General features: G+C 42.5%; 1 protein-coding gene across 1 annotated transcript; it reads right to left on the bottom strand.

Moving 5' to 3' along the window:
• Positions 1-1,099: 1,099 nt before the first annotated feature.
• On the bottom strand, positions 1,100-25,040 carry LOC119280050 (nascent polypeptide-associated complex subunit alpha-like protein 1). Its single transcript, XM_037561048.1, has 6 exons — positions 24,986-25,040; positions 24,800-24,866; positions 22,472-22,559; positions 5,660-5,718; positions 1,535-1,661; positions 1,100-1,435 (listed from the first exon to the last, which is right to left on the bottom strand). Exons 1-6 carry the CDS (start codon positions 25,038-25,040, stop codon positions 1,100-1,102), a joined length of 732 nt encoding a protein of 243 aa, XP_037416945.1.
• Positions 25,041-26,452: the final 1,412 nt, after the last annotated feature.

Here is a 26,452-nt window from a genome sequence, read left to right as displayed (position 1 = left end):
GTGCAAGGGTGCTGAAGCAGTGTTGACGAGTACCAGATTCAAGTTGGTGACTCGGTCTATCGGTGCTAGTTGATGGACAGGAGTTGACCATGGAGAATCTGAGAAAGTGACGGAAAGTCTGAAATTGTCAAAACCTGAGAGAGTACATGGCTGTATATTCTGTGGTGTTCAGCGCACATGGCAAAGTGCGGATGACAAGTACAGAAGGAGGCGGAGTGCTATAGCTGTGGGACATGTCAGAGACTATCCGGGAAAAAGGATGAGACAACTGTGAATTTGACTCAGGGTGACACAGGGCGACGGTGAAATTCCTTCAAGTTTCAGACAGACGGTCAAGAAAGAGCGGTGATGTTGAGTTCAGGTAACTCTTGTATGTGACATCCAATATGTGAGTTGTTCATTTTCACACAGGTAAGTTATCGGTGTGTGATGGCGTTGAACGGAAACTCCAGAAGTTGGGAGCACAAAGTAGAGTAATGAAAAACTTAATTTTGCTCGTGTTGACTGTGGTCAAGAAGCACAAAGTAGAGTAATGAAAAACTTAATTTTGCTCGTGTTGACTGTGGTCAAGAAAAGGAGGGACTACAAGTTGCAGGTGGAGTTACATGGAGTTTGGGAGTAGCAGTGGTGCTCATGGCATATCTCAAGTTCATTGTACAAGGAGGTTCGATGCATGGATGAATTCAAGGTGGTGAAGAATATTCTACAAGGTGGAGTTTGTTAGAATTGTGTCGAATATTATTGTACAAGGTAGGTTACAGTTGGACTTGGTTTTGGACTGTGTGTAGACAGGGTAAGAGTTGTGTCATAATAGGACACCTGTATCCTAGGCCTCTCATATATATCGGAGGTAGACACACGATGTAACCTATATCAACACAATAGCACCGGAACGCAGGGGAGGCCGGCGACATGTGCCGGTGTCCAGGGCGACCGGGTGCGGTATTGTGACGGTGTCACGGGGAGGAGCGCCCGTAGTCAGGCCCCGGGGATGTAGCCATATCGGTGAACCTCGTTAACAAATCTCGGTGTCGTGCTTGTGTGATTGCTTGGTCCTCGGTAGATCGACGGAGCGCCTTGGATTTATTCTAACACCTACCTAGTTAGTCAACTCCATGATGGCGCTGACGATGTCGCCGCCCGCAGCCTTGAGCACCTTCACGGCCCTGGATCTCGGCACGGAGGCCTGCGTCATCATGAGCTCAACATCTTTCTTGTCGACACGAGTCTCATCGACCTCCTCGTCGTCATGGGCTGCTGCCACGGACGGCTCGCCCTTCGAGATGATGCTGCTCAGGCTCGGCGCCTTGAACTGCTCCGCCGCTTGTGTCTGCAGCTGAGTGCTCAGGTCCTCAATCTTGGCCTCCCCGAACATGACGTAGGTATCTGAGTTTGAGCTCTTGAAGCCATCTGGCTTGGAGAGGACAAACATAACCTGCAATTGTGTGGAGAAGTTAAGAAAATGCAACAACCAACAGCATATAATTATGCTATGCTACAGGGAACAGTGGCATGAAGTGGCAAAGATGCTCACGCTCTTGTTCTTCTTGATAGTTACACGGCTCACACCAGTAATGGCCTTCATGCCAAGCTTCTCCATGGCTTTCCTGCTTTTCTTCTCACTCCTACTCTGCCTAGATCTTCCACTAGCATCACCTCCTAGACCCAGAAAGCACAGATGCATAATGTCAGATTTTCAACATTTTGCACAAGACCAGAATTCTACAACTTAGACATAGTTCACTTCATGGATTTTTACCTGTAATCATTGGAAATGGCAAGTGTAACATTCATACAACACTTAAGTTTTCTCAAGCAAGACTAAACAAAAAATGTGACTGCAATCAAGCCTTCTTGTTGCACATTATCATTTTTTGAATTTTGAACAAGATATCCCTCTTAGGGTAAGGTACAAAGCATTAGCTACTTGTATAATGGAAATTCCAGCATCACTTCATACTTAATGCATTGAAATGGTTTACCTAGTAAGATTATACTTGCAAAAGCAAGATTTTACATTCATGACTTGTTCCTATATCAAAGTAAATGCTATAGTTGAACATTCATGTATATGTCATGCAGGTTGAAATTGATACAAAATTGATACAAGGTGCCACCTCAGCATGGTTTTCATGTCAATGGGTAGAGTGCAATATACTTGTGTTACAAACCTCTTCTTAAATGCTCTTCATGGGATAACTTCTGTTTCTTCATGATCAGTGCGCTCCTCACCAATTTCTCATCTTTCAGAGTTGATATGAGATTATGTATGTATTTGATGGTTGTTTTTGCATTGAAGAATTTGTTATTTTCTTCACCAAGCTAGACCCATCTCGATAGTAGCTACTTCTTTCCAATCAATCCTCTAGTGACCCAAGAGTTTAAATATGTTCTCTTTTCATATAGTTTTGTTGTTGTCTCCCACTGTATTGACGGGCCTATATTCTTAAGTGGTGTCATAGTAAAAGATCACGCTATTAGTATTTCGAATTGCTCCAGAGAGATTAGAGTGTCTTGGCCCACAGATTGATACTTTTTCTCGATCTTTTGAATTTTATCGTAATAATTTTGACATTGTCCCCTTGATTGGAAGGTTGATCCCATATATTCTTGATAGTCTACTAGATGTTGAAGCCAGTAGTTTTCTGAATAGAATTAAATTAGATACGAATGTGACTATCTAGATGAAATTAGGAGTATGATCAGAGGTGGTTTTGGCCAATGTGATAGCCCAGGTATTAGGGTAAGCAATAGTCCAAGCTTATGAAGAAATGACAAATTCAAACGCTCAAACATAGGGATGTCTTGCATATTTCTCCAATTATAGCTTGTTCCCTTTGAAGGGATTTCGACAACGCTTAGGTGATTAATGGTAGCATTGAAGTACATCATGCCTTGAATGTTGCCCCTTCTCCATTTTTATTATCATGGTATCTGATGAACTTGAATTCTGTTGCAATGATCCAGCCTTTTGTCATCCAACTATTAAATGTTTTGGAACGAGTCCATAAATGCTTATCTTTCTTTCAATTGGAAGGGTCCATAAGCATTTGTTAAGATCGAAGGGTCTGCTAAGTTAATGGAAGTGAACGAAATAGATAAAAAAGAAATCATTCTGAAGAATCTTCTCCCTTGAAAATACTATCATTCCATACAATTACCAACCCCCTAAGGCCACTACTAAAGGCAAGATTTTTTGATCTCCAGGGACAGTTTCAACTATCTTTGGTAAAAGTTTTCTCTTTATTTCCTGATACACAAAATTACGCACCGTTTCTTCAATTTTATTTGATATAGCAGTCCACATTTTGTCATAGTTAGTTCCCCTAATATTCATGATTAATATTTTCCATTTTGTATTTATGATACCGAGTGAAATCCATACACTACTAGGGAAAAGCCTAGCAGTAGCGCGGGGTCCGGCGCTACTGATAAGGCACTACTGCTAACATGTATCAGCAGCGCGTGTTGACCAACACTAAAGCTATACATGGCTAGCAGCAGCGAGCTTTAGCGCAACGCGCTACTGCTAATATCTGCAGCGCTTTTATCTAGGGCGCGCTACTGGTAAGTTTATTCCCCTCGCCACTGTTAGTTTTATTAGTTTTTGTTTTTTTCTGCATATTTGTTTTATATTTGAACAGGCTTTATACAATAATCTTTAGCATATCATACACATACAAATGTAATCATAGCATCAAATCATGTCATCATCATAATCATCATCCAACACAAAGTGGTCTCTTGTCATCATCTCGAAAATAGCGATACAAGTCTTGATTACTTGCAACTACATCGTCATCCATCTAAACAATGATATACGCGAGAAGAGCTATCACTATGAGTGAGAGCAGAACTATGCAGTACATGAGTTTGTATCCCTCTCTCGCACTAGTGTGAACCTAAACTAACTATTGGTTGTCACTCAGAAACCGGAAACCGGTACAACTGGGCCTGACACTCTGGCCACTCGTTGTATACTCCTGGCATAACACTTCTTCGCCATCGATGATCTATGCACCTACATCGTCACATGAGTCGATGACAACATATATAGTTGAGCAACAGAAAGAGACAGACTTGGCAAAAATAGAAGCAACATATCATAAGCATAAATAACAAAGTTCATCGTACCCAAAATGCCCTAAATAGAGTGATCTTCGCTAGTCGAGGAGGACGGTTTAATTACATCACGAATAAATTTTCGTCATGCATAACTCAAAGTTTCGTCATACAGAAAGTATGGACTAAACGGACACATTGTCATATATCGACAATCACTCAAATATGTCGTGCCATCCATCCAAGTCGGGGAGATAGTCCCCGAGCTTAGTGAAAGGCTTCAGGTCGAGACACTAAGCGGCTACGCGTGTTCGGACGTCTTCCAGCGACATTTGCCCTTCCTCGTAGAACATCCCTATTTTTTCGAGGACCTCCTTCATGATGATTTGGGCAAGTTCACACTGGATGTGATAGAACTCAGCTCGAAGTCGATGATCCGGGATATCTCCTACATTCTTTGCCCATTGCAGAATATGGGCATCCCCGGATGTAGGTGACATGTGAAGGTTCTGCTGATCCCGTCTGTACTCCAGCATGTGGTGTAGGACATAGAATCCATCACTAAGAGTATCACTTGGTTGCTGGATGCAGCAGAAGTCGGTCTTATGGCCGAAGGCGGGCCTGTTGTTCCTAGTCTTCTTGGTCTTGATCTCTCCACCCCGTACGCCATAGAAAAAGATAGCACTGTCGAGAACAGACTTGATGTGGGTATAATAATTTTTATTCATGTTCTTCGACGAGTCCAAGTAAAGAACGTGGGAGTATCGGGGGTAAAGGATAATGAGGACGGCACGCCCGTGGTTGCGCAAAATAAGTACACCTCAAATTAATTAGCCTCCACCGTGCAAATGAATGATTGAAATCGAAGGAAGGATATCCGCGCGGATGACTTATAGGGGATGATAAGGCACGAGAATCGTCTCCTTGTACTTATTGGCGACCATGAAATCGACGATGTAGTCCCTCGCGTATTCACAGTGCTCTGCACAGACAACCAAGAAGCCCTCGTGCATGAAGTACGGGTCAGCGACACAGATATAAGGTATTTGCTCAATCCCGATGATGTAGTCCATGTACAAGGCATAAAGGCGAACAAACATAAAATCCATCTTCTTCAAGTGAAACATTTCGAAGATGTAATCGAATCGAAGGAAGAACTTCTCCGTGGGGAATGTGTCAACGTACAACCTTTGTGGCGGCACGTTAACCACGTAGAGTGGGTATCATGTATTTTCTGAGGCGATTAGGCTTTTCTCTCTCCGCATCACATCGCATGAAGTCTCCTTAGATCGTCCTGTATGGCTCCTACCGATGCCTTAGGTAGGATTGGTTCACGGGGATATGGTATTTTGCCGCACCTGGGACAGGTATACGGTCTTCAACCCGAGGCTGCGGAGGCGGCTGGATCATAGAAGTAGCTTTATTGTTGCCTTTCCTCGCTCTCTTCCTATGCTTCTTTGGTGCAAGGTCGTCTACAGTATGTTCAGCCTCCGGAGGCGGCAATTCAGGCACCGACTCAAGACGCTCAAACCCCGAGTAGTCATACTACTGAGCCATCAATCCTCCGTCATCATAGGCGCCAGTATTGAGATACTGTTGAGTGTCATCCTCATCCTCAACCTCATCTATGGTGACATCATCAGCGACTAATGGAGCCTCTTCCTCACCTTGTCCGCTATCACCCAGCACGACAGGCGACGCTAATTGGGTAGGTGGGGTGTTGATGCTCATACCTTGATGAGGCCGCGTGGTCGTGGGTGTGCTCCCGGCCGCCTCCAGACGAAGCAGACTCTTTTGCCACAACAGGACCCATGTCTTGCAATCGCCAAGCCACCGCGGGGTCTTGTCGTCATCCCCCCTAGTATCGATGGAGCCAAATTCTTGTGGCCTAGTTTGACACTGGCCACGGAAACCTTGAAGACGTCAGGGGGGGATTGGCCGGCTGTGGAACAATTGTTCCTTCGGCTTCATTATCATCGCCTTCCCCATGTTCACCTTATGGCCGTTGATGTCGTACAATATGGTGCATGGGGCGTCGGCCTGCAAAGACATGTCTGCGACATGAGACATCCGAAAGGCAATGGAAATGGGAGATTATGCATTTATTGAAGAGGGCCGGTGTGACAGGTACCATGAGGGCGTCGAGCTCGGCCAAAGACGAAGCACCGCCGAGCACGTCCGAGATGAAGGACGGGCTGCTATGAGCAGGTGCGGGAGCCGGTGCAGGAGAAGGTGTTGGTGTAGGAGCATGTGCTGGTGCAGGTGCTGGTGCAACGCTAGTCGAGCTGCTCCGAAAGAAGTCGGCAAGGGGAAAGTCCACTGCATTTTTATTTGGATTTGTCTGTTCCAACTAACGACAGCCAGAACCAAGACACCATACGAATCTGCAATCGCCTGTTTTGTGGCAGCTACCGCTGTTGCGACTGTCTCAGCTAATTTCTTCTCAGCCACAATCTCAACCTTCTTGTTGATGTTTTCTTCAGTTAACCTCCGTCTTTCCTTTCTCTCCTCCGTGGTCTCATGGTAGTACTTCTTCCACGTGGCGCCGTCTCCGACATCATGCACGCGTCCATACGACGGCCGAGTGTCCACCGGGAGTCATTTCAATATGTTCAATGCCCAGTTGAATGGGGTGTCCCACTTGGGCCTCGCCAACGCCTCAGACGGCTAGTCGCTTTCGGCCGCAATCCTATGCTGCTCTCCCTGCAAAAGGAACAAGGATCATTTACAAATATGACTAAACGTGCAATCGAATTGATCAGAAACTAAAATTACCAGCAGTCTCCTAAACTCCGTCATGACCGGGTCCGTCTCGAAAACCTTCTTGACTGGGTCCCAATGGTACCGGCCCCTGAGGATGTAACGCTCCTGTGGGACAGTGAACTCCGCCAAGGGGTCTGGGATGCCCAGACTTTCGTGTTCCGCGTCCTCCTTGTCCCATATGGACCTCTTCCCCGCGTAACCACGGCCTCCAGGTGGTGGCATCCCAGGTTCCTCTCTTGAAGACCCTTCATGTACTTCGACTTTTCTATTGCAGCTTCGGCATCGCAAGCCGCCTTGAATATTTCAAACTGCTCTTCCGTGATTGTCATATTATCCTTTTAAATCTTGGAGTAGGGTTCCTTTTTGTTGATGATCCGATGTTTCACCATTACTTTCCAGACGGCTAACGCGTCGCTAAACTTGGTCATGGCCCATTTTTTATCTTCTTCATTGTCGGGTCTTTCTCTGGCTTAGTATATTGGATTTCATCCCGGCCCGGGAACAAGAATATCTGGTGCAGCAGGGTTAGGAGGGAGTGCTTCATATTTCGTATCTTCTTTAGTGCCTCATCGTTGATTGTGGCGCACGTCCGTATGATGCAGCCTATTTGATTGTCGTAGCACGAGCACGCTTCCACAGGCAGTTTTGGCTCAAAATTGCCTTCGTCCACCTCTGTGACCACTAGTCTAGTAGTGAGGAGCTGGTTTGAGCGTCCACATCTCCTCTTCTGTTTCGGTTCTTTGGCTTTGCCAGTCTCGGTGTTGGTATGGGTCTCAATGCCAGTATCGGCGCCGGTCTCGATGTCGGTCTCAGATATGACAAGTGGGCCCAGCAATAACAACTGTTGATCGTCAGCAAGGTTGAAAATTTTGTCTGTCGCCAGGTAGACATCGTCGCGATCACCAGAACCCTGTCCTTCATCATTGCTAGCCATGTTTCCTACAATTAAATCTAGTCAATTAATTCTAGACTTAATAAATTGAATAATGACATAAAAAAGGCCTATGTTTTGCCGGAACGTTGTTCCTTCACGGTGCGGCAAATCCCAGGCACTCGATATGTCCTAGTTTGTAGCACAAGTCATCCCGAAATTCACGGAAAATTTCGGCATGACCTTTGCTAAAAAGTGGACAAATCGAGCACCTGAAATTTGCCAGAACGGAAATGACAACATTCCGGCAAAACATAGGCCACCCGGCTTCATTCCCTAGAAACAACAAAAGGCCATTGGGGCACAATCGAACCACTTCAATGTTGCATATAATAGGACCACTTAAGAACATGTGCATGAGCAACTACAACAGTAGATAAACATGAGCAAACATAATTGAGGAATTTTCATATATCGACCACTTCTAATTTGCCCAAATTACGAACCCTAGAACTCAAATTATGAACCTAGAACTCAAATTATGTCCTAAATTTTTGTCCTAATAAAAATTCACTAAAAATTAAGAACCTACTGGACTTGCAGCACTCATAGAAATTTATATTTTTATATTGATTTTTCTCTAAACTAAATCCTACTACCCTAGTTAACATCTAGTTAAACCTTACTTTCCTAACATTTGTAATTAAAAAGTACAGCCCTAACCCTACTGCCCTAGTCAAGCATATACAATTTTTTCCTAAAAATTATATTTAGTTAACTATTGAACTAAATTTTACTCTAAACTAAACCCTACTGCCCTAATTAACATCTAGTTAAACAAACTAAATTCAAAAACTAAACCCTACTAAACTAATTAACTTCTACATTATCTACTACTTAACATCTATTATTACCTTAACTAAAAAACATCTACTATTAACCCTACTGCCCTAGTTAACTAGTACCACCACAACTACTAATTAACATCTACCACTACTACTTAAAAACATTATCTATGAACCCTACTACTAATTAACATCTACTACTACTACTAATTAATATGGTAGGAAGAACAGACAGAGAGAGAGAGGAGAGGTGGGGGGCTTACAGAGAGGGGAGAGACGATGGCGGGGAGGTGCTCGGCAACGGAGGCAGGGCGGCGAGGGCGTGCGGCTCTGTTGGCGGCGACGGAGGCAGTGGCGGGAAGGACCGGACGAGGGAAGCAGTGGCGGCGAGGGCGCACGGCTCCGGTGGCGGCGAGGATGCACGGCTCCGGTGGCGGCGACGACGGCGAGCAAGCAGGGGCGGCGAGGGAGAGGCAGTGATGGAGGATATCGATGGGGAATTGGGGGAAGGATGCTACCTCTTGAGCACTGTGTTGGATTTCCTCGAAGAGGAGAGGATGATGTAGTAAAGTAGCGTAAGTATTTCCCTCAGTTTTTGAGAACCAAGGTATCAATCCAGTAGGAGACCACGCACAAGTCCCTCGTACCTACACAAAATTGTAGCAACTCGCAACCAACGCTTAGGGGTTGTCAATCCTTTCACGGTCACTTACGAGAGTGAGATCTGATAGAGATAATATTTTTGGTATTTTTGATAGATAGATGCGAAGTAAAAAAGTAAAGGCAACGTAAAAACAAAGCAAGTAAATAAAGTGATATAGATTGATATGATGAGAATAGACACGGGGGGCAAAGGTTTCACTAGTGGCTTCTCTCGAGAACATAAGTATTCTACGGTGGGTGAACAAATTACTGCTGAGCAATTGACAGAATTGAGCATAGTTATAAGTATATCTAGGCGATGATCATGTATATAGGCATCACGTCCAAAACAAGTAGATCGAAACGCTTCTGCATCTACTACTATTACTCCACTCATCGACCGCTATCCAGCATGCATCTAGAGTATTAAGTAAAAAACAGAGTAACGCCGTAAGCAAGATGACATGATGTAGAGGGATAAATTCATGCAATATGATAAAAAACCCATCTTGTTATCCTCGATGGCAACAATACAATACGTGCCTTGCAACTCTTTCTGTCACTGAGTAAGGACAGCGCAAGATTGAACCCAAAGCTAAGCACTTCTCCCATTGCAAGAACTACCAATCTAGTTGGCCAAACCAAATAAGATAATTCGAAGAGACTTGCAAAGATAACTCAATCGTACATACAAGAATTCAGAGAAGAATCAAATAATTTCCATAGATAATACTGGATCATAAACCCACAATTCATCGGTCTCAACAAACACACCGCAAAAAGAAGATTACATCAAATAGATCTCCACGAGAGAGGGGGAGAACATTGTATTGAGATCCAAAAAGAGAAAAGAAGCCATCTAGCTACTAGCTATGGACCCGAAGGTCTGAAGTAAACTACTCACACTTCATTGGAGGGGCTATGGTGATGATGTAGAAGCCCTCCATGGTGGATGCCCCCTCCGGTGGACCTCCGGAACAGGCCCCAAGATGGGATCTCGTGGATACAGAAAGTTGCGGCGGTGGAATTAGGTTTTTGGCTCCTGTTCTGATCGTTCGGGGATACGTAGGTATATATAGGAGGAAGGAGTACGTCGGTGGAGCTCTGAGGGCCCCACGAGGTAGGGGGGCGCGCACTCCACCCTCGTGACCGCCTCTGGCGCTTCTTGGAGTAGGGTCCAAGTCTCCTGGGTCACGTTCGGTTGGAAAATCACGATCCCGAAGGTTTCATTCCGTTTGGACTCCGTTTGATATTCTGCTTCTTTGAAATACTAAAAAAGGCAAAAAACAGCAATTCTGGGTTGGGCCTCCGGTTAATAGGTTAGTCCCAAAAATAATATAAAAGTGGAAAATAAAGCCCAATATAGTCCAAAATAGTAGATAAAGTAGCATGGAGCAATCAAAAATTATAGATACGTTGGAGACGTATCAAGCATCCCCAAGCTTAATTCCTGCTCGTCCTCGAGTAGGTAAATGATAAAAAAGAATTTTTGATGCGGAGTGATACTTTGGCATAATTTCAATGTAAATCTTCTTAATTGTGATATGAATATTCAGATCCGAAAGATTCAAGACAAAAGTTCATATTGACACAAAAATAATAATACTTCAAGCATACTAATCAAAGCAATCATGTCTTCTCAAAATAGCATGGCAAAAGAAAGTTCATCCCTACAAAATCATATAGTTAGGCTATGCTTCATTTTCGTCACACAAAGATGTTCCCAACTTCTATACCCCCGATGACAAGCCAAGCAATTGTTTCATACTTAAATAATCTCAAAAAATTTCAACCTTCACGCAATACATGAGCGTGAGCCATGGATATAGCACTATGGGTGGAATAGAATATGATGATGGGGATTGTGTGGAGAAGACAAAAAAAGGAGAAAGTCTCACGTTGACGAGGCTAATCAACGGGCTATGGAGATGCCCATCAATTGATATCAACATGAGGAGTAGGGATTGTCATGCAACGGATGCACTAGAGCTATGAATGCTCAACAAAAGAAAACTAGTGGGTGTGCATCCAACTTGCTTGCTCACGAAGACCTAGGGCATTTGAGGAAGCCCATCGTAGGAATATACAAGCCAAGTTCTATAATGAAAAATTCCCACTAGTATATGAAAGTGATAACACATGAGACTCACTACATGAAAAGCATGGTGCTACTTTGAAGCACAATATATGAGACTCACTACATGAAGAACGAGGTGCTACTTTGAAGCACAATATATGAGACTCACTACATGAAGAACGAGGTGCTACTTTGAAGCACAAGTGTGGAAAAAGACATAGTAGCATTGCCCTTCTCTTTTCTTTTTTTTGGGCCTTTTTTTTGGCCTTTCTTTTTTTTATTTGGGCAATGCTCTAATAATGATGATCACCACACTTCTATAAATTACAACACAAGGATTACAACTCAAAACTTAGAACAAGATATGACTCTATATGAATGCCTCCGGCGGTGTACCAGTATGGTGCAATGAATCAAGAGAGACATGTATAAAAATAATGCTTGGTGGCTTTGCCACAAATACGATGTCAACTACAAGATCATGCAATGGCAATATGACAAAAGTAATGCATGTCATGATGATGATGGTGGAAGTTGCATGGCAATATATCTCGGAATGGCTATGGAAATGTCATAATAGGTAGGTATGGTGGCTGTTTTGAGGAAGATACAAGGAGGTTTATGTGTGATAGAGCGTATCGTATCACGGGGTTTGGATGCACCGGCGAAGTTTGCACCAACTCTCAAGGTGAGAAAGGGCAATGCACGGTACCGAAGAGGCTAGCAATGGCAGAAACATGAGAGTGCGTATAATCCATGGACTCAACATTAGTCAAAAGAACTCATATACTTATTGCAAAAATTTACAAGTCATCAAAAATTCAAGTACTACGCGCATGCTCCTAGGGGGGTATATTTGTAGGAAAAGACCATCGCTCGTCCCCGACCGCCACTCATAAGGATGCACAAGCCAGGTACACTTCATGTTTCAAATTTGTTACATAACTTTAACCATACGTGCATGCTACGGGATTTGCAAACTTCAACACAAGTATTTCTCAAATTCATAATCACCCAACTAGCACGACTATGATATTATCACCTCCATATCTCAAAACAATTATCAAGCATCAAACTTATCTTAGTATTCAACGCACTCAAAAGAAAGTTTCACATATCTTGAACACCAAGTATATTAACATTAAGAAAATTACCATGCTATTAACGACTCTCAAAATAATCTAAGTGAAGCATGAGAGATCAAGTTTCTTTAAAACAAATCCACCACCGTGCTCTAAAAGATCTAAGTGAAGTACTAGAGCAAAAAATTATCACGCTCAAAAAGATATAAGTGAAGCACTATGAGCAAATTATCAAGCTCAAAAGATATAAGCGAAGCACATAGAGTATTCTATCAAATTCCAAATCATATATGGCTCTCTCAAAAAGGTGTGTACAGCAAGGATGATTGTGGTAAACTAACAAGAAAAGACACAAATAATACAAGACGCTCCAAGCAAAACACATATCATGTTGGTGAATAAAAATATAGCTCCAAGTAAATTACCGATGGAAGTGGACGAAAGAGGGGATGCCTTCCGGGGCATCCCCAAGCTTTGAATTTTTGGTGTCCTTGGATTATCTTGGGGGTGCCATGGGCATCCCAAAGATTAGGCTCTTGCCACTCCTTGTTCCATAATCCATCAAAAGAATTCACCCAAAACTTGAAAACTTCACAACACAAAACTCAATAGAAATCTCGTGAGCTCCGTTAGAGAAAGAAAACAAAAGACTACTTCAAGGTACTGTAATTAACTCATTCTTTATTTGAATTGGTGTTAAACCTACTCTATACCAACTTCTTTATGGTTTATAAACTATTTTACTATCCACAGATTCATCAAAATAAGCAAACAACACACGCAAAACAGAATCTGTCAAAAACAGAACAGTCTGTAGTAATCTGTAACTAACGCAAACTTCTGGAACTCTAAAAATTCCAACCAAAATAGGAAGTACTGTACAATTTGTTTATTGATCAGCATAAAAAAGAATCAATGCAAAAGCACGTTACTGTGATTTATTGAATTATTTCTCGTGAACGCAAAGTTTCTGTTTTTCAGCAGAATCAAATCAACTATCATCATAGCTTATCCTATAGGTTCTACTTGGCACAAACACTAATTAAAACATTAAACCACATCCAAACAGAAGGTAGATGGATTATTTATTGCTAACCAGCAAGGATAAATATTGGGTTGTCTCCCAACAAGCGCTTTTCTTTAAAGCCTTTTTAGCTAGGCATTCAGATTTCAATGATGCTCACAAGAAAGTCAAGAATTGAGGCACAAAGAGAGCATCATAAAACATGTGACAAACACACTTAAGTCTAACATACTTCCTATGCATAGGCATCTTATAGGCAAACAAATTATCAAGGCAAGCAAAAACTAGCATATGCAAGGAAGCGGAAAGGAACAATAGCAATCTCAACATAACGAGAGGTAATTTAGTAACATGAAAATTTCTATAACCATATTTTCCTCTCTCATAATAATTACATGTGGGATCATAAGCAAATTCAACAAAATAGCTATCACAAAGTATATTCTCAACACGATCCCCATGCATGCAAAATTGACACTCTTCCAAAATAGTGGGATTAACATTAATTAAAGTCATGACCTTTCCGAACCCACTTTTATCAAAAATATCATAAGATTGAACATACTCCAAATATGTGGGATCTAAAGTTGACACTCTTCCAAACCCACTTTCAATATTATTGCAAACACTATTATCAATCTCATATTCATCATGGGGCTTAAATAAATTTTCAAGATCATAAGAAGAATCACCCCAATCATGATCATTGCAACAAGTAGTAGACATAGCAAAACTAGCATCCCCAACTTAGGGTTTTGCATCTTATTAGCACAATTGACATCAAAAGAATTTATAATAAAGTCATTGCAATCATGCTTTTTATTCAAAGATCTATCATGAGTCGCTTCACGGATTTTAGGCAAAACCTTATAAAGATAATATAGTGCATCCAAATCACTAGGAATTGGTTTATCATAATTGGATCTCTTAAAAAGATTGCCAAGCAGATCAGGATCCATAGATATTGGCTTCTTTATTTAGGAATAAATAAGCATCTAGTCCAACACACGAGCAAACAAAAGGCAAAGGGAAAAGGAGGAGGAGATTGGGAAAGAGAGCGCGAATAAAATGGCAAGGGTGAAGTGGGGGAGAGGAAAACGAGAGGCAAATGGCAAATAATGTAATGCGAGAGATAGGGATTGTGATGGGTACTTGGTATGTTGACTTTTGCATAGGCCTCCCCAGCAACGGCGCCAGAAATTCTTCTTGCTACCTCTTGAGCACTGCGTTGGATTTCCCTGAAGAGGAGAGGATGATGTAGTAAAGTAGCGTAAGTATTTCCCTCAGTTTTTGAGAACCAAGGTATCAATCCAATAGGAGACCACGCACAAGTCCCTCATACCTACACAAAACAATAGCAACTCGCAACCAACGCTTAGGGTTGTCAATCCCTTCACGGTCACTTACGAGAGTGAGATCTGATAGAGATAATATTTTTGGTATTTTTGATAGATAGATGCAAAGTAAAAAGTAAAGGCAAAGTAAAAACAAAGCAAGTAAATAAAGTGATATAGATTGATATGATGAGAATAGACCCGGGGGCCATAGGATTCACTAGTGGCTTCTTTTGAGAGCATAAGTATTCTACGGTGGGTGAACAGATTACTGTTGAGCAATTGATAGAATTGAGCATAGTTATGAGTATATCTAGGCGATGATCATGTATATAGGCATCACGTCCAAAACAAGTAGATCGAAACGATTCTGCATCTACTACTATTACTCCACTCATCGACCGCTATCCAGCATGCATCTAGAGTATTAAGTAAAAAACAGAGTAACGCCGTAAGCAAGATGACATGATGTAGAGGGATAAATTCATGCAATATGATAAAAACCGCATCTTGTTATCCTCGATGGCAACAATACAATACGTGCCTTGCAACTCTTCCTATCACTGAGTAAGGACACCGCAAGATTGAACCCAAAGCTAAGCACTTCTCCCATTGCAAGAACTACCAATCTAGTTTGCCAAACCAAATAAGATAATTCGAAGAGACTTGCAAAGATAACTCAATCATACATAAAAGAATTCAGAGAAGAATCAAATATTTTCCATAGATAATACTGGATCATAAACCCACAATTCATCGGTCTCAACAAACACACCACAAAAAGAAGATTACATCAAATAGATCTCCATGAGAGAGGGGGAGAACATTGTATTGAGATCCTAAAAGAGAGAAGAAGCCATCTAGCTACTAGCTATGGACCGAAGGTCTGAAGTAAACTACTCACACTTCATCGGAGGGGCTGTGGTGATGATGTAGAAGCCCTCCGTGGTGGATGCCCCCTCGGGCGGAGCTCCGGAACAGGCCCCAAGATGGGATCTCGTGTATACAGAAAGTTGCGGCGGTGGAATTAGGTTTTTGGCTCCTGTTCTGATCGTTCGGGTATACGTAGGTATATATAGGAGGAAGGAGTACGTCGGTGGAGCTCCGAGGGGCCCACGAGGTAGGGGGCGCGCCCTCCACCCTCGTGACCGCCTCTGGCGCTTCTTGGAGTAGGGTCCAAGTCTCCTGGGTCACGTTCGGTTGGAAAATCACGATCCCGAAGGTTTCATTCCGTTTGGACTCCGTTTGATAATCTGTTTCTTCGAAATACTGAAAAAGGCAAAAAACAGCAATTCTGGGTTGGGCCTCCGGTTAATAGGTTAGTCCCAAAAATAATATAAAAGTGGAAAATAAAGCCCAATATAGTCCAAAACAGTAGATAAAGTAGCATGGAGCAATCAAAAAATACAGATACGTTGGAGACGTATCAAGCATCCCCAAGCTTAATTCCTGCTCGTCCTCGAGTAGGTAAATGATAAAAAAGAATTTTTGATGCGGAGTGATACTTTGGCATAATTTCAATGTAAATCTTCTTAGTTGTGATATGAATATTCAGATCCGAAAGATTCAAGACAAAAGTTCATATTGACACAAAAATAATAATACTTCAAGCATACTAATCAAAGCAATCATGTCTTCTCAAAATAGCATGGGAAAAGAAAGGTCATCCCTACAAAATCATATAGTTGGGCTATGCTTCATTTTCGTCACACAAAGATGTTCCCAACTTCTATACCCCCGATGACAAGCCAAGCAATTGTTTCATACTTAAATAATCTCAAAAAATTTCAACCTTCATGCAATACATGAGCGTGAGCCATGGATATAGCACTATGGGTGGAATAGAATATGATGATGGGGATTGTGTGGAGAAGACAAAAAAAGGAGAAAGTCTCACGTTGACAAGGCTAATCAACGGGCTATGGAGATGCCCATCAATTGATATCAACATGAGGAGTAGGGATTGCCATGCAACGGATGCACTAGAGCTATGAATGCTCAACAAAATAAAACTAGTGAGTGTGCATCCAACTTACTTGCTCACGAAGACCTAGGGAATTTTGACGAAGCCCATCGTAGGAATATACAAGCCAAGTGCTATAATGAAAAATTCCCACTATTATATGAAAGTGATAACACATGAGACTCACTACATGAAAAGCATGGTGCTATTTTGAAGCACAATATATGAGACTCACTACATGAAGAACGAGGAACGAGGCGCCCTCCACCCTCGTGACCGCCTCTGGCGCTTCTTGGAGTAGGGTCCAAGTCTCATGGGTCATGTTCGGTTGGAAAATCACGATCCCGAAGGTTTCATTCCGTTTGGACTGCGTTTGATATTCTATTTCTTCGAAATACTGAAAAAGCCAAAAAACAGCAATTCTGTGTGGGCCTCTGGTTAATAGGTTAGTCCCAAAAATAATATAAAAGTGGAAAATAAAGCCCAATATAGTCCAAAACAGTAGATAAAGTAGCATGGAGCAATCAAAAATTATAGATATGTTGGAGACGAATCAAAGGACTTAGCAAAATTTGGCGCCCGAGCAGGATTAAGTCAAACTATCAGTAGCGCTAGTAGGAAAAACATGCTATAGCTAAGTTAGCTATAGCGGTTTCTACCAGAGCGCGCTACGTTGCAGACGAATCAAAGGACTTACCAATCGGACCTCTAAAAACCTTTTAGATGTAAGCACTAGTATTAAAAATGGCATGGGTACGAGGTCTTACTCACACAACCTTATATTTGTGCGCGGGATCTTAATTTTATTAAACCGTGCTCTGGAAGAAAACCTCTATGGTGTGCTTCCGACATGAAGATGCAGGGGTCTGTCCAAAGTATGTCTTGACCAGTGCGCGGCATGCATCAAGAGTCAGTTGTCCAACCGATGGCCCTTATTGCTGCATTAGGAATAAACATTCACATAAATGCATTGGGAGTTTAGTGGCTACACCTCATTCATCCCCAAGTAATAGATTTCCTCTACCGTGCTAACCCCTTTTCTCACTTCTATTCAGGAAAGTGTTCCACGTACTCCTCGCTCTTTACCTTCTCCTTGATCGATCTACATGGTCTTGGGTACATGTGGGGCCTTAGAATGAAAACAAGACAAGACACAGTTCCATTGCAACTGGACACATACAAATAACGTCAATCATATGAAGTCATTCCCACGATCCTTGACACAAATACATCGGGTTGCGAGGCCGTGCTTAAACCCATTCCCTTACTAAATTCCTCACACATGGCGATCGGATCACAAGGTGAAGTTATTGAAGATGACATAAAGATGAATGATTGATAGATAATATGTCTTACAATAGTTGCCGGTTGCGATATGCCGGTTAAAAGTATGACTAACTTGGAGATGGATGAGGCTATGAAGATGAGATGGAAAATGATGGCAACTAGGGGCGGAATGGAGGATCACCTCGATCTTGTGCTCCTCAAGCTAGGCGCGGAGCAGCTTCGCCTGCAGCTTAGCGACCATCATGGTGGGTTGCTCGTGGGTAAAACCTTGGCGGAGGGAAAAGTAAAACCCTAGCTAGGAGGGGGTTGGGAGAGGGAGAGGAGAGGACTAAGAGATACTGCGACGGGAGGAGGAAGGGAAAAGACCCACTTGACTTGTGTGGTGGTCGGGTGAGTGTCGATTGGGCCTAAACCATGTTGTTTAGGCTAGGGCCTAAACTATGTTTTTTAGGGTTAGGGGCGTAGACTTTGTTGGTTCGAACTAGTTTGAAAATGTCCAATCCAATTCCCTAGGCACATCTTGGCGATCAAGAAATCGCATTCCACTAAAAAAACGTGTTTTCCGTGAGAGACACATATTTGTTTCTCGTGGATGCACATATTTATTTCGGCAAGAGGCATAGGTTTTCCTCTCGAAAAAGAGGGAAAACATATTTTGTTTTTTGTTTCTTCCGCGGGGGGGCACATATTTGTTTCTCATGGAGGCACGGAATTTGCTTCCGCGAGTGCCTGTCAGAAAAGAAAAAAAATGTGTTTTCTTTTCTTTGTGCTTCGCTAGAGGCACAGATTTGCTCCTCGTGAAGGCAGAGGTTTGCTTCTCGCGGGAGACTCAAAAAAGAAAAGGTCGTGTTTTGTTTTCTCTTTTCTACTGCGAGGGCATAGGTGTGCTACCACTAGAGGCACAGTTGTGCCTCTTCGAAAAGGACAAAATAGTGGGGGGAAGCCGTTCTTTCGGCTCGGGCTTATTTTTCTAGTTTTCCTGGGTTTTTTGTGAAAAAAAAGTTCATCAAAACCTATTAACATAGGATCTAGTTTCGAAGATCTGGACACCAGAAATCCAACGGCGAAAACGGTTCAAGATTTAGACGCATGGTTTAAGAGATAAAACATTTTGAATAAACGAATCTAAAAAAGGAAACACCCGGTTTGTGACAAATGGCGCACCTGCAGTGCGCCACTTCTCGCAATCCGAAAAGATGGAAGTGACCTTTGCAAGGGATACTCTTTAACTAGCGATTTTGCTAATTGGCGCCCACTATGCTAGTTATAGTGTATTCTCCTAATTGGCGCCCACCTGTGTTCTAAATGGGCCAGCCCATAACATGATCCCACTATAGATTTTGGGAATCTTTTGGTTTCTGGGCTGGTTTTTGGGTTTGTTTATTACCAAATTTTCACTAGGTATTTTCAGTTTCCTTCTTTTCTTTTCTTTTCTTTCTAAATTGGTGAACTTTTACCTACTTCAAGAACATTTTTTGAATTCAAGAATTTTTTTAATCCATCAACTTTTCTCAAATTCCTGAATGTTTTATCAAAATCGTGAACTTTTTCCAAATTTTGAATTTTTTATGAATTCTTGAACTTTCTTACTTATATGATGTTGTATAACACTTTTTCCCTAAAAATCGCACCTTTTTCAAATTTTGACCTTATTCAGACCCAATGAACTTTGTATAAGAAATTATGAACTTTTTCTTAAATTTGTTAACATTTCTCAAATTCATGAATTGCTTTTGAAATCATGAACTTTTTTAAAAATTCACATTCATGAATTGTTGAATTAAGCAAACATATGTTTTACATTGTATAATTAAAATTTAGGATTTCTTCTTCGGCATAATGTGCGACGCGATGCCTCTGGGTTCTTCATCCATCAAGGGCAATATGCTCTTGACCTGTTGGACCGTGCTGGCATGACCGACTACAAGCTGGCCACCATGCCTGCTAAGGTGAAGCCGAAGCTCTCTGCCACAGCTGGACAACCTGCCACCGCGCCGCTCTCTACCACAGTATTGTTGATGCACTTCAGTACATCATGCTCACCAGACCAGACATTCAGTTTGCGGTGCAGCAAGTTTGCTTGCAGATGCACTCGCCGCGTGATGCTCACGGGTCTCTGGTCAAGCGCATTCTATGGTACATTCCTGGCACGCCGACCTATGCTCCTCCTCTCCGCGCCTTCGCCTCCATCGAGCTTCTTGCTTCCACGGATGTGAATTGGCCTGGTTGTCCTGACACCCGGCGATCCACGTTTGGAAACTGTGTCTTCTTCGATGACTCCCTTGTCTCGTGGTCCTCTAAGCGGCAACCTACTGTCTCCCCACTACAAGAAATATGTCAACTTATGACCTTGACTATTGATCACTAAAAGGTCACTGTTTTTCATTTGTGACTTTTTTGTGACAAAAACAGAAGGTCAAAAGCTGGCGGTCGTAAACTAAAATTAACGACCTTCTTTGTGAGAAGGTCGTAGACATTTACGACCAAAATATGCCTACTGTTCTGTTTTGGTCACTAGCAGCCTCCCTAGACCACGTAGGCATCCGACGTGGCAATCTGATGTGGCACAAGAATCAGCCCGGTCCAATTCGGTGTTTATATGGGTCGAGCCCGTTAATTCAGCCCATTTACATATATTTTTCCTATTATTTTTTTGTCAGCTTCATGGACCAAGCCCAACATTGCAGCCTTTTTATTTATATTTTTCCTGTTATTTTTTACTAGCTGCATGGGCCTAGCCCAGCAATTGAACGTTTTTTTCTTGGCCATTGCCTTTTATAGTCCATTTTTTCGCCCTCAACCCTTTTATAGTCCATTACTGTTTTGGGCCTCTGCCTTTTTACATTCCATATACTTTTTGGGCCTTGGCCTTTTCGTTTGTCCCACTGGCCATCTTTCTATATCTCACACTTCCACAATAAACAAATGAAAAATATTTCAAATGGCAAGAAAACATACTAAACTGTTAAAATGATAGCCAATATTAGCACCAAATATGCTGACTACTGTACAACATACAAGATTACAGTATTTACAATACAACCAGATATGCTAGCCACTGTACAACATAACTAGCACTACTAACTCGCTACTCTTTACTTTGTCGGGCTTCAAGCTTCTTCAAATTTCTTCAGCCCGGAGCTCCTGTAAAGAGAGGTAACACCACACTTTTAGACCTAGATCAAGGCACAAAATGTTTATTTGGTTGGCTCATGCTGCAACAACCACATAGAAGCATAATTATAAGCACAAATAAACCAACCATCTCAGTTCAAGCAAATGATCTATATTAGCAAAGCATGAAAAAGGAAGCAGCACATGACTTCAAATAGGAATAATGTATACAAGTATAATAGAAAAATATGAGAAACTATCACAGTACAAAAATGGTATCGCAGAATTATATAGCTAACTCAATGACAGATTAAAATGTTTTACTCAACATATGGAACTCAAAAGAACTTTTCTGGTTAGTCAAGATCATCACTAGTAGAAAAACGACTTTTAGTACCGGTTCGTAAGGACCTTTAGTACCGGTTTTGGAACCGGTACTAAAGAGTGGGGACTAAAGGTCCCCCCCCCCCTTTAGTACCGGTTCAACACGAACCGGGACCAAAGGCCCACCACGTGGCATGAGGCGCGCCGTGGTCTGGGGGACCTTTAGTCCTGGTTGGTAAGGTTTTTTTTGAAATAAAGAAAAAAACAGCCCGCCTACTGGGCCGGCACCGCCTGCATACGACTAGAATGCCAATCTCTAGTTGGGCCAGGATGCAGGCCCGTACGGCCCAGTAGGCCCCACAGGGCAGAAGACTTACAATAGGCCCACAAAGGCCTGCTTAGAGAGGAGCTCGACACGGTAGCCGCGGCGGGGCTTATAAACCGGTGCGAGTTCCTCTCAACTAGCGAGGTGGGACTAAACATTGTGCACTACGGGTGGCAGCGTACCACCTTTAGTACCGGTTGGTGGCTCCAACCGGTACTAAAGGCGGGGTCTTTAGTACCGGTTGGAGCCACTAACCCGTACTAAAGGCCACCACCTTTAGTACCGGTTGGTGGCTCCAACCGGTACTAAAGGGGGGGGGGGGTCTTAGTACCGGTTGGAGCCACCAACCCGTACTAAAGACCACCACCTCTTTAATACCGGTTTGTGGCACGAACCGATACTAAAGATTCGCCACGAACCGGTACTAATGAGCGCCGCCCGCCTGGCCGTTGGAACCGGCACTAATGGTCACATTAGTGCCGGTTCAGTTGCAAACCGGGACTAATGAGTTTCACATTAGACCCTTTTTCTACTAGTGCATCTTAACTGCAGAAATTAGATAGTATGAAGGGAATATTCTAATGATCAAAATAGATGAAGATGGCAACATAATATAAGCAGAGTAATAAGAATAGTATTGTTACTGGCCATGTTTAAGTCAAGCTAGCACTAGTTTGCAGTTGCCACAAAAATATATACACCGATCAAGGATGTAGTTCATGTGTGTGGTGGAGAGAGAAGCGGCCATATGAAGATACCTGCTCTAGAAGGTGTATTTGCAGCAGGTGCCCTGAAGGCAGGAGATGAACACGCTGCCCCTGCCGCAGCCACAACATGCTTTGCAGCCTATGAGACAAAATACAAGCAAAAATTAACATCAGCATAGACAACGGCGACGGCAATCGCAACCCATATACATTAACATAAGTGACATCGATCTGAATCGCAGGACAGACAGTGCTTTGCAGTTGCAGTTTCAGCATCGATAAACATAAATCTGTATTGATATAAAAAAGAAGAAGACTTGTGTTCCTTTGGACAGGAACAACCTTCTGAACCCAAAGAAGTCAATTGTATCCACGCTTGACGGTGGACGCCATCGCTGCCGCCGTCATCTGGATCAGGGTGTCAGGGAGGAAGCAATCCGAAGCAAGAACTGAGAAAATGAAAAGTATCAGCGGCCAGAAGCATGTAGGCAACAGTACTGGATAATCCGTTGCTGCATATAAATACTGAATTACAACAGCAGACATGCTTCGAAAACTACATTACATATTACAGCAGCATGGTAAAAATGTACTCAAATATATTCACAGAAGCACACAGACTATATATAGTCCTTTCACAATTGGAGTAAGAAATGCAAGGATAGTTATAACTTGGAAGTTTCGCACTAATAGCCTAATAACAAATTTCAAATAAAAACAGTATTAATTCTAATATTATATGCCAAAGTAGAAAAGAAAGCCTCGCAGTTCTCTCGGTTATCACAAAAGTAATATGCCACTTTGCTCCAAGCTTCAGTGGGCGGAAAAGAGACAGCATGGGTCACATATGATATGTGCTAGCCACAGAGGCAAGCTCACAGAAACAAACAAAGGGAATGCTAGAATATGATGATACTGTTGTTCTCAGGCGAGGAAATAAAAAATTCAATAACAGAAGCTAATTTCAGGGACCATAATGGCGCTGCATCAAGTGCAGTTCAATTTCATGCTTGTATCAGATGAAATGAAGCAATAGCAAAGCTACGATTCACCTAAAACTATTCCTACTTAATTACTTATGCCAAGTGACACGACATCTAGAGGAATGAACAGACTTGTCACACGGCGAGCTCCACAATGGAAAGAAGCCAGCACAAAAAACTGAGTCTTCTCAGTGAATCAACTCATTACTGAATCTTCTCAGTGAATCAACTAGTACTACAACCAAATTCGGTGAATTAAGCTACTCCATTTTGAAGTACTGCTCGAGTGCTCAAACATGCAAAGATACAAGTACTACAGGTTTCTCGAAGGCGTAGAATCGACCTAGCGTGTCACAAGAGACATATTAGTACATTTTGTTGGTGAGGCAAGGAAACATATAGCACTATGTACCTCATCTAGAGAATTATGCCCAGTTCACTTCATTTGGAGTTAATAAACTCGATAAACTGTCACTGGCAGTAAGACACCACTACTACAAGTACTATTGTAGTAGTTGAGGAAGAAGATTATAGTACAGTACTACTACACATGTGTACTAACTAGTAAGTATTGGCTATTTAGAGTCTTGTAAAGCATTTAGTTACCTTGAAGAACTTGGCAGCTGGTTACTTGGTCCATCAATTTCGTTGGGATGGTGCTAATGCCCTGGACCTGCACCAGAGGAAATCATGGATACGAAGTTAGTATTAGTATGGTGGTGCTCGACCCCCAGAAAAATGGAATTGGTAATTAACACAAACAGGTGGCGTGCTTGGAGGACGGATGTTCAGGCATTTTATTTTAGATAGCCGCCACATGAGAACATAAGGGTATGAAACTGTAAACCCGCTAAACTGAGCGCCTCTTGCTAAAAGGGGAAGGGTGTATGCTATGTGAGACATGCATAAAATCAAATTTCTCCATTAGGTGAAATGCTATGACTGGTGAGTCCATTCACTCACGCTGCCATTGCAATTAAGTTTAGTAGTAGGATGCACCTAAACTGTAATAACTTGACATCAGAACTGACACACAGGAGGGACTAGTGGTCAACAGTATTTACGCTGAAATACTACAGCATCTGATTCGAACAAACAAATTCCCTTAGGAATCTCCAGCCACCCATGTTCTCTAGAAAACATAACACTAAACAATTCCGCATGTTTTACATAAAAGTGACTGGATACTCCAATACTCACTGAACAACCTTTATCAATGAAATTGACACGCGTGGCACAAGTTGTAAGTTGTAGCTAATTATTTCTGTATTATTAGGAATAGTCTGTGTGTGGTAACACACTGACAGTAAACACTATCTGCTGCTTTTGCTGAAGGAAGGAGGCACACGTACCAATCGGAAGTTCCCCGACCTGTTCCGGTGGCACGCATACTGACCAGCAGCGGCACCCCAGCGGCGGCGACTGGACGGCTCCCTTGCACAGACGGAGAGCTGACATGTGCGCTACAGACACAGGATTCGACCAAAAAAAGTCAGACGTTGGAACCAAATCCAGCTATTTCGACGAGGGAATCATTGTTCTTTCAGCTGCAGACACAGGATTCGACGAGCAATGAGTTTACCGTGGGCTGCGAGGGATTTGGCCACCGACCTGTTTCGGGTCGCCTTGTCGTTCATGGCGGAGACGACCCAGTCGACTTGCTTGACCAGGTAGAAGTAGACGTCGGTCTACTCCGACAGGCCGTCGTTGATCACCACAAGCAGCCCAAACGGGCCGAGCAAGCCCCGCCCCACCGCGCTGGCGCTCGCCCTGAAAAAGAGAGGATCAATGAAACTGAGAAACTTGTCCAAGTAGAACTAGATAGAACAACACTGATTGCCTATCTAGGTTAAATATATATATATATATATATATATATATATATATATATATATATATATATATATATATATCACAACGATTTGAGCTGCATTTTAAGAACTGAGAAAGCTAAGAGCTAAGAAAGGGTAAGCTGCAGTTTGAGAGCTAAAGAAAAAACATGTGGCTGTACTGAAGAAAAAGAAAGGTGCTCAGCTACAACACCAACTGTTGTACTATGTGAGCTACAATTTTCAAATCAAAGAACAAAAGTCTGTAGGAGTGATTCGACTACTCATAACAGAAATCTCATATTATACTGAAAATGGCAACTCTTGTTTGGATAGAAAAGTTCTAAGCAATTCAGTTCAGACAGCCACCCCTAAAAAATCATGTGTTTTTTGAAAATTCTAGTGCAAAGAAACATGACTGAGTGCACCACACCAACGTAAGCAACTTACTACAGTGCCAACTAATCTGCCACTTTGCCCCTAAAAAAGAAACAATCTGCCACTTTGGCCCCTATTTTTGTAGCATTTCAGTTATAGAAACTGCAACTTTCATTGCTAAAACATGTCGCTAGTACATTGAAAACTGGTTTATACACAGGCAGTAACCGTGGTGAATGTATACTTGAAGCTATACCAGGATGTAAAAGCCATGCCTCGCCTGTCTACTCGCAGCTAGTTGGGTAATCTACGAAGCAGTAAACTAAATTAGGCACCCACTCGCCTATCCACTTTGGCCCCTATTTTGATTTGTGTGACATAACGCTGAATGAAAAGAATTCATTAGGCACCCACATCATGCATCTAGTAGGCTTGTGTACAGTAAACTAAAGAAGTGGAGATGAGTTGAGAAGTAGCATTTTCTCACCAAAATCTAGCTAATTCCTATACGCAGGAAATCTAGCTACGACGTTCAAGAAAGGAAACTTCCCCAAAAAACTCCAAGAGGGATTCTAGTCAGTTGAGTGATGCTCATGAATTTGCAAGAAGACACGCAGAGGGAAGGGAAGGACATTCAAGAAAGGATTACCGAAAGTAGAAGTAGAAAGAAAATTCTAGGATTTCATCTCAACACACAGATCACAGCAAGTCGAGAAGTAGCACTAATTTGCTGGAGAATGAAACTGGTGGCAGGGGAGGTGGATGATCGGCGACCTGAAGGTGTGCCAGGCAGCGGAGCCGGGGCCGGGAGGTCTCCGCGATGACGACCGTGGCACTCTGCA

Source organism: Triticum dicoccoides, chromosome 3B (genome assembly GCF_002162155.2).
Source record: "Triticum dicoccoides isolate Atlit2015 ecotype Zavitan chromosome 3B, WEW_v2.0, whole genome shotgun sequence".
Classification (NCBI taxonomy): domain Eukaryota; kingdom Viridiplantae; phylum Streptophyta; class Magnoliopsida; order Poales; family Poaceae; genus Triticum; species Triticum dicoccoides.
Note: the sequence above shows the minus strand (reverse complement) of the source record. Positions and strands in the feature narration are given on the sequence as shown.

Excerpts from the sequence above, each read along its gene's own strand:
- LOC119280050 (XM_037561048.1), bottom strand. The coding sequence starts at position 25,040 with ATGAACGACAAGGCGACCCGAAACAGGTCGGTGGCCAAATCCCTCGCA. Across the intron at positions 22,560-24,799 it reads CCGCTGGGGTGCCGCTGCTG|GCTGCAAAGCATGTTGTGGC; the intron begins GTCAGTATGCGT and ends TTTGTCTCATAG. Across the intron at positions 1,436-1,534 it reads CTATCAAGAAGAACAAGAGC|GTTATGTTTGTCCTCTCCAA; the intron begins GTGAGCATCTTT and ends ACACAATTGCAG.